At 35.4% G+C, this 9,492-nt stretch overlaps 1 protein-coding gene across 1 annotated transcript; it reads left to right on the forward strand.

Annotated features, from left to right (window-relative positions):
• Positions 1 to 2,027: 2,027 nt before the first annotated feature.
• Positions 2,028 to 2,972, forward strand: OR2B4B (olfactory receptor family 2 subfamily B member 4B). The gene has a single exon (XM_001491116.3). The coding sequence runs from the start codon at positions 2,028 to 2,030 to the stop codon at positions 2,970 to 2,972; it is 945 nt and encodes a 314-aa protein (XP_001491166.2).
• Positions 2,973 to 9,492: the final 6,520 nt, after the last annotated feature.

The following is a 9,492-nucleotide window of genomic DNA, read 5'->3' on the forward strand; positions in this document are numbered from 1 at the left end:
TGAAGAGTCTTGAGCTGAGATGTGCATGATCAGAATGGAACTAGGGAAAGACTATTTTCCTAATATGCTAGGATGCATTGAAGATGACAGAGCAATTGTAAGTGGGAAGACCAGTTTGAAAGCTAGAGACCATGGAACATTGAACTATTTTCTGCGTCTACTTTAATGTCTTTGGATAGATATAGATTTAATGAATAGATATTAGAGAGAATTTTAAAGAAGAACTGGTCCAGCTTGACAACTTGGATGACACATAGGCAATTACAACCCAAAGAGAATGACTAGGTTCCCTGTACCAAAAGACATGTGTTTCTATAAATAAAACAAAGAAATTAGAAGTGTGAGATGGATGGATAACGAGCAGAGTGTTGGATTTAGTGATTCTGAGGTTTGAGTTGTGAAACAAGCACTTCTCCCTACTATTTCTCACTGTCATTCATTCCCCGACACTGCCTAATTCATAACTCAGTGACACCAACATAAAAAATAGACCTGGCCAATTAACTCTACTAATCCTACAAAGTATAGGAGCACAAGAATGGAATGTAAGGCCAACTAAGAGGATCAGAAAAACAAGCAATCAAAGGGTCCAAGGCTGTTTTCCTAGAAGTCACATCATGTTTACTATCCCTCAGTAGATATTTGTTACGAATACCATTATACACTGTGTAGAGTTGTCCAAATAGAAGAAAAATCCAATATTTTTAGGGATTTCATAAGCAAGGAAAAATAATTATTAATAGTTATTGAATCAGCATATGAAAAAAACTGAGTTGAGCCTGCAAATTACATTATACCACTGAGTCCTATGAGCTGTGTATAATTATTCTCATTTTAAAGAGGAGAAAATTGAAGCTCATTTCCAAAGTACACAGTTAGTAAATTGAATGACTGGGACTTGAAGGAAGAAGAAAAATGCCTTTTACAAAATAACCAGAGAAAAGTACAAGGCAAATTTGCTATAATATGGAAGTTAAACTGAAAAAAATTTAGGATTTTAGAGAATGCAAAAATTAGCAATTGGAGTTATTCCTCAGAAATTATATCATAAAGGAATTATGTGATTTGGATGGGAGAAGCGTAGGATAGAGGCTCCTCAGATGGCAGAAATAGTACACATAATAAGTAATAAATGAGAATAAAGAAGAGGGAGAAGGAAATGTTTAAATGGATGTGCTTTGATGATATGCTGAGAGATGAGGAATATATATACAGCCCCAATTTCAGGTATCAGGTATTTGAAACATTTTTAGTGATTTTACTCAGAGCTTAAAATTCTATCAAATTTATCCAGATATTTCTACAGTAGCATTTTCACAGGAAGCAAGGTTCTAGATCCTCATTGCTTTGAGTGTATGCTATCTTGTTTGAATTTTTTGTTTCTTCCTCCTATTTCTAAATTTTTGAATAGGATAACATTAATGCTTGGAAGAGGTAAAGGAAGTCCTCACATTCCATCCTTTCATCGAGCAAATTTTATGAAGTGCTCTAGTTCACATTATGTTCCTGACCAGGGTTGGTTTGAGGAGGGTGAAGATGCCAAGATGCCTTGCGTCCCCTCAGTTGCTAATCTACCTGCCTTCTTCTTCTTGTCCTGTGTTCAACCTGTATTTGGGAAGCTCTGCCTTCTCCCAATCTGTTTTAATATATACTCTATTGTTTCCATTAAATATCTATGAAATGTAGGTTTGATGGTAGTTCTATTGGAAATTCTTGGAAGAGAAGACATCAAAATCCAAAGGGAATGATAGCTAACCAGAAAACATCCATTAAGTAAGTAAATTTCTGAACTACTTTGCTGGTGTTCTCTTTAGTCTTTTCTCAATAACTTTTCAATATTACATTGACAATGTTGCCTCAACATCTTACCATAATCAGCATATAGATGCAGATTGCAGCAAAAAATGAGGATTTCATCTCATTATCTCTGGTCCCTAATTCTCAGTGGCTTCCTTCTACCATTGATACCCATCTCTAGCAGTGGATATTTAGAAGTCTCAGCTGGAATTTCACCTATCACTGCCAATATGTGGATCAACAATCAGAGCTCACTAGATGATTTTATCTTATTGGGATTTTCTGACCGACCCTGGCTGGAGACGCCGCTCTTTGTAATCTTTCTGGTGGCTTACATCTTTGCCCTATTTGGAAATATCTCCATTATCCTAGTTTCCCACCTGGATCCCCAGCTTGACAGTCCCATGTATTTTTTTCTCTCTAATCTCTCTCTTCTGGACCTCTGCTATACTACTAGTACTGTCCCACAGATGCTAGTCAACCTTAGGGGGCCAGAAAAGACCATTACCTATGGTGGCTGTGTTGTCCAGCTCTATATCTTCTTGGCCTTGGGTTCTACTGAATGTATACTTCTGGCTGCCATGGCCTTCGACCGTTATGTTGCTATTTGCAAGCCTCTTCACTACCCAATCATCATGAACCAGAGGCGCTGTATCCATATGGCCACTGGGACCTGGATTAGTGGTTTTGCTAACTCCCTTGTCCAGTCTACTCTCACAATGTTGGCCCCAAGATGTGGACAGAGGGTGATAGACCATTTCTTCTGTGAAGTGCCTGCTCTTTTGAAACTAGCTTGTACTGATACTCGTATAAATGAAGCTGAGCTCAATGTACTAGGGGCTTTGCTACTCCTAGTGCCTCTTGCTTTCATCCTGGGCACTTATGTGTTCATTGCTCAGGCAGTAATGAGAATCCGGTCTGCTGAAAGTCGCTGGAAGGCCTTTAATACCTGTGCTTCACACTTGCTGGTGGTCTCCCTCTTCTACTTTACAGCCATCAGTATGTATGTGCAGCCTCCCTCTAGCTATTCTCGTGACAGGGGGAAGATCATGGCTCTCTTCTATGGAATTGTCACACCTACACTTAATCCATTTATCTATACACTGAGGAACAAAGATGTGAAAGCTGCCCTGAGAAGGACACTGACTAAAGAGTTTTGGGTCAAAAGAAAATGATCTCTGAAATGAAGACCCAAAAAGAGAGAATGCATGTGTGCACCTTTCAAAGATGTCAGACAGACATGGAAGTGATGAAAGAACGGTGTATCAAGTGTCATAAAGTTCACATGTGTAACACGATCAAGAAAGAAACAATCAACTCTTGGTGATCTCTACATAGCACTTTTCCACTTATGAGAATATCTGTTTTACCATATTGAATCCTACCAAAGCGTGTCACTTTTCTCCCTAACGCTAACTACTAGATAACTTAGCTTCAGGAGCAAAACTTGTACAATATCTAGAGGAAAGATATTTAGAAAGTTTAGAAAACATATTTGGGATAAATTATTTTTAAATGAATTTCAAATAAATTGAAAATCATCCCATCTTTAAAAAAAAACATGCCACTACTATCCTGAGTTAACTTTAATCAACACATATTGACAGCATTTAGTCATCTTCTAACATTCGATGTCAAATAATATCATCAACCAAAGGTTTTTCTAAGACCCCAGAAGTAAATGAAGTCAAGAGACATTTAGGTCAAAAGCACATTAGATAGAAATATGTAGAACAAAGTCCATGAAAAAATTTAGAGACAGTGATTTGAAGTATAAATTATTTTTGTCATAAACCTTAGTCAGTCTTATGCTGCAATGATAAACAGTGAGGTCATGATCAATACATATAGAGTTTACACTAGAAGGAGAGAGAAAACAGTGGGATGTTTTGGACAGTAAACAGTGGTGGTAAAACCTCAGGCAAAAAATATCCTAACTCAGGAAAACTTACTAGTGATTTCCAAGTTTGACAAGATAGCTTCCTTCACAATTTCGGTAACTCAGTCCTATTTCAATAAGGGGATTACGAGAACATCATATTGAATTAAGACGTTTGGTTGATCTATTAGCTTTATTAAAAGAGAAAATGTTTTAGCTCAGTGGTGCAGCAGTTAATTTTGCACGTTCCACTTCAGTGGCCTGGGGTTCGCAGGTTTGGATCCTGGGTGCGGACCTACACACCGCATATCAAGCCATCATGTGGCAGACGTCCCACATATAAAATAGAGGAAGTTGGGCATGGGTGTTAGCTCAGGGCCAGTATTCCTCAGCAAAAAGAGGAGGATTGACAGCAGATGTTAGCTCAGGGCTAATCTTCCTCAACAAAAAAATAAAATAAAATAATTTAAAAAATATTTTATAGCCCTTGGCTATAAACTGCCTCACAAATACATGTTAGTCAAAGATGCCTAAACAAAACACAGCGAGTTCAGCAAAAGATCAATGTCATTGCCTGAAATGTTAATCAAATCTCATTCTGTATTAATGGGCATATGTAGCCCTACCAACAGAGTGATGTACAAGCCGTATGCTGTGTGCCTTTTGGGGGAAAGCATGTGTTATCTTTGCCTATAGTTTCATTGCCACCAAATGGGGATGCTAACATTTGCGTTAATTCAAAGATGTGTGAAATTATTTTTCTCATAGGACATTCAATTTAATATTTAATATTTTGTGTCCCATAAAGTAAATCCAAATAATAAAAGTTTAATTCTTAATTTATAGAGCTCTATATCATTTTCTATTTGCTGACTTATGAATCATGAACTAAGCACTCATTCTGAGGCATCAGTACAATTTCTGCCATTCTCTCCCTTTTAATACACATCCCCAAGCTTTCTTTATAAAATTATCCTTTCCAAAGTACAATCTGTCCATAAATACGTTTAATCAATTTACTTATTCCTGTTCTCTGTAAGTTATTTCAAAATAATGGATCAGAGTCCTTTAGGAAGTTATCCTCTAAGGTCTTGATAAATATGAACAATTTTCTTAAAATTCCTCAATGTGTTTCATCAGGTTCCTTAATTTGGGGGAATAAATACACTGACAGTGTGAATTCTGCCATCTGAATTAAACTGGTGTATGACTGGGAACATTAATGATCCACCTGAGTTAAACAGTCACAAAAATTATAAAACTTTAGAATTACAAATATTGAAGATAGGATATGATAGAAGACATGCACAAAATCTCCACCAAAAGATAAAATACTTTAGTAAATTGGGATTACCACATGTCATGGGATATCTCATATGAGCTTCCCTTTTTCCCCCATATTCCAGCATGAATCCTGTTCTTTTCCAACTCAGCATATTAAACTGCATTTTAAAACTTGTTTTTTTGACAGCACTGGTTAACCCCAACCACATGCAGTACCTTCTCCTCAGATGGGTCCTATTTGAACACTTTACCAAGTGCATTGCCTGTCAACATAAGTCCTTCCCAAGCCCATTAAATACTCATATTTGTAATTTCTTATATTTCTGCAGATTTCTCTATCATGCTTTGGACATGATAAATGTTCAGTAAAAATACCAAACATAATTGGATCTAGAGCTGCTTCCTTTTTTTTCCCCCAAGGACCACTGCAACCTTCCCCTCTCCTCTTTCTAAAAACAGTGCAAAGCTTTACTTTCTGCCAGTGAAGTAGAGTGGGCACTTCTACTTTCTGTGGCTCAATCTTGAGGCAGATGAAGCTGGATGATGAGGAAAAAGCTTTTGGGAAAAAGGCGGCCCTTGGTTATACAAAAGAAAGAGAGTCTGTTTTCCTCAATTCTAACGTTATCTGGAAAAGGAAGTTAAAAACTAAAAAAAAAAAAATTGGGCATAGAGTTTCCTATAATTCATGACTAATTTTTACATGGAATGTCATATCAATATCACATAAAATATAACCTAATATGTATTAAGAAAAAAATGTTTATAGTATTGATTTACGCATTCTGTTAATGGAGTGTAATTCTCAGAGGTTGTGTGTTGTACTTCTCAGGGGGTATTTGAGGTCACTATATAAAAATACTATATTATCTTGGGTTTGTTAGTTTTGCTTGAAGGTCTAGATAAATTTAAAAATAATTGAACATTGAACCTACTATTTTGTATTGGAACAAACATGGATATATTATGTTGTGGAAGTTGCGTACATTTTTAAACAAAAACATGTGTATTCATAGAAATTTAGTGCTGATGTGGAAAGTTGATCCAGATATGTCCCTAAGACCCTAGGGATATATTTTGATTCACCTTCAATGTTATGAATATATTGGAGTGAAAACCTGAGATTTAAACAAAAATTGTTTTGATTTTTAATTTTATAAGTGCAATTAATATTTCTGCATAAATGAGGTCTGATATTTTAGAAGTTTATATATTTAAATACATAATTAAATAACTATAGTACTTAGACCATCAAGCAGGCCAATAAATATAGTGCAATATTGAAAACATGATTAAGAAATATTTTTAATAATTCTGAAAATATAGCTAAAATATTAGTAAATGTATTAAATACCATATTAGCAAATTTTGCAAATATCAGTAAGTCATTAAATAGAAAAATGCTTTGTGATATGGTAGGAACATGGGGGAAGCTCATTCAACAAGGTAAAACATTTATCTCAAAACAAAGTCTAGTATCTACTGTTTATTAAATAATCAGACACTTTACTGAGGAGGACATAAAGAAGGCAGACAAGTGTATGAAAAAGTGCTCAGTGTGATTAGCCATAAGGAAAATACAAATTAAACCCATAACAGTATATTACTACACACTTTGTGAAATACCTAAAATTGAAATGACTGACCATACCTAGTGTAAGGAGGCAAAGCAAGTGGAACTCTCCTGCATTGTTGATGGGAATTTAAAATTATACAGCAATGTGGTACAGCTTGTCAGTTTTTTGTAAGATTAAGTATTCACTTATTACATGATCCATCAATTCTACTCCTAAATATTTACCTTAAAGGCGAAAAACCTTATATTCAGATAAATACCTATACACAAATGTTTATAGCAGCTCTTTTCATAATTGCCAAAAACTGGAAACAACCAAAATGGCCTTCAGTAGGTGAATGAAAAAGCAAACTGTGGTACATTTATATAAGGGAATGCTACTCAGTCATAAAAGAAAACACATTTTTTGATACATGCAGTAACTTGCATGAATTTTAAAGGCATTATGTTAATTCAAAGTAGCTAGACTCAAAAGGTTACATAGTATGTGATTTTATATTTATGACATTCTTGAAAAGACAAAAATACAGTGATGGAGAACAAATCAGGGTTGACATGTATTATACATGAATGGGGGGGAGGGTATGACTACAAAAATATAGTATAGAAAAGTTTTGGGGGTTGATAGAACCCTTCTGTATCTTGATGGTGGTGGCTGTTATGGGAAACAATACATGTGTTAAAATTAATAGAAATGCACACCCAAAAGACACTTTTACTATATACTAATTAAAAAAATAAACCACGGTGAGTTTCGAGGTGGCTGCCCCTTAAATTTAATATGGACAAGTTAGCTTCTTTGTTATGAATTTGTCAAATTAACATTTGTTAAGTGGAGCACAAGATGCTGGATGGTGAGTTGAGTTTCAACAACAAACCACAAGAGGAATTGAAACAGAGAAGTTTATTACTCATAGGTCCTGGAGGAAGCACACAGCATGCCTTGACATGCCACAGGGGAGGTCAGAGTAGAGTGCAGCCAGAGAGAATGATAGGATCTGGGGCACATGCCCTTATTAAGGTCCATGAGTTGAGTACTTTGGGCTTCCCAGGCTAAGGCCAGATTAGTCAACTCAAACGAAAAGAGTGGGGTTTTAGTAAGCTCCACTGGGGTCTTATGTAAGAAACACACAAGATGAAGGCCCAGGGACACAGAGGAGAGACTGTTGATCACAAAGACTGTTAGGGAAGTCATATCAGGAACTTACATTTGCTTGTGACTCTGAGGGTTTTTATCTAGAGCACACTCACCTGAGGGGGTTAGCATAAATTTAAGGTACCTGTAGGCCACTTGTCCAAACAAAATGGATGCCAAGGCACCAATACTTTGGAGTAGCTTAGCTAAACTCTTGACAATCTTATAATTTAATAGTTCGCTAATTTCCAAACAAAACCAAAAACTTTATTGATACCAAGGGAAAATCAGTGATGATTCAGTTACTCCTATTTTATCATTCATCTTCATAGATGATGGGGAGAAATCAAATGTAAAATGAAAATTAAATTTTTAACAGAAAATTCTTTCCATCTGAGCCATATAAGCAATTTCAGACCAACAGATTTTATCAATTAGACTATTAATAGCAGGAAGTTATAGGCTTTCTGCTAGTCTGGGCAAGTTGTGGAAGAACATCTTCAGGGCACAGATTAAGAGCTGGAATCTTAAAGTTGTACATGCATGAGTTAGAAATTGAAGTATAGATTTAAAAAAGGAATAATTTTACAATAACTTTACAATTAAGTTTTTGGCTGATTTCAAAAAGTCTACATGAAACTTTTGTACAATATCCAGAATCTTGCTTTCAAAAAAAATGCTTCCCTGTACTAGTGTATTTGTTATATCTCCAGGAATAGAGTTTGAAAATTATTGTTTATTTTGAGAAAATTTCTTTTAGAATATACTTAATACCCACTTTTCCTACTTTGATCCCAGGGACATATATCATAAATTTAAATTGATTCATATAGGACCACTATTTTTAAAATATGTTTTTAAATTTCTCTTGGGAGTTCTTCTTTGACTCGTATTATTTAGAAGTGTGTTTAATCTCCGTGTGTTTTGGGATTTTTCTATCTTTCTGTTATTTCTTCCAGTTTTATTGAGATATAATTGACATATAACACTGTATTAGTTAGTTTTAGGTGTACAACATGATGGTTTGATATGTATATATTGCAAAATAATTACCACAATAAGTTTAGTTAATATCCATCTCCTCACATAGTTACAATTTTCTCTTGTGATGAGAACTTTTAAGATCTACTCTCTTAGTGACTTTCAAATATGCAATGCAGTATTCTAAATTTTAATCACCGTGTTGTACATTACATTCCCAGAACTTACTTATTTTATAACTGGATGCTTGTATCTTTTGATCACATTCACCCATTTCACCCCTAACTGCCCCACCTCTGTCAGTCACTAATCTTTTCTCTGTATTTATGCATTTGGGGTTTTTTTCCGTTCCACATATAAGTGAGATCATACAGGATTGTCTTTCTCTTTCTGACTTATTTTACTGACAATGATTTTTATTTTTTTATTCTTTTTAATTTTTTTTTATGCTTTTTGTGAGGAAGATTTGCCACGAGCTAACATCTGTTGCCAATCTTCCTCTTTTTTTTTCCTCCTCAAAGCCCCAGTACACAGCTGTATATCCTAGTTGTAAGCCCTTCTAGTTCTTCTCTGTGGGGTGCCAGCACAGCACCGCTTGATGAGTGGTGTGTCTGTCTGCACCCAGTATCCAAACCAGTGAAGCCCAGGATGCTGAAGCAGAATGTGCAAACTTAACCACTACACCACTGGGTTGGCCTCACTGACAATTATTTTTAATATTTGAAAACATAGATCCTTTCTGAGCTTTCTGGTAATTTGAATGAATGATATCTAATCACTTTTGTTGGCAACACACCCATTTGCTACAATCTTCCTAAAGTATTCCATTTGAAATGATTAATT

This window comes from Equus caballus, chromosome 20 (genome assembly GCF_041296265.1).
Source record: "Equus caballus isolate H_3958 breed thoroughbred chromosome 20, TB-T2T, whole genome shotgun sequence".
Taxonomy (NCBI): domain Eukaryota; kingdom Metazoa; phylum Chordata; class Mammalia; order Perissodactyla; family Equidae; genus Equus; species Equus caballus.

Bases quoted from the DNA above. Each gene is read 5' to 3' on its own strand.
- OR2B4B (XM_001491116.3), top strand. From the start codon at position 2,028: ATGTGGATCAACAATCAGAGCTCACTAGATGATTTTATCTTATTGGGA.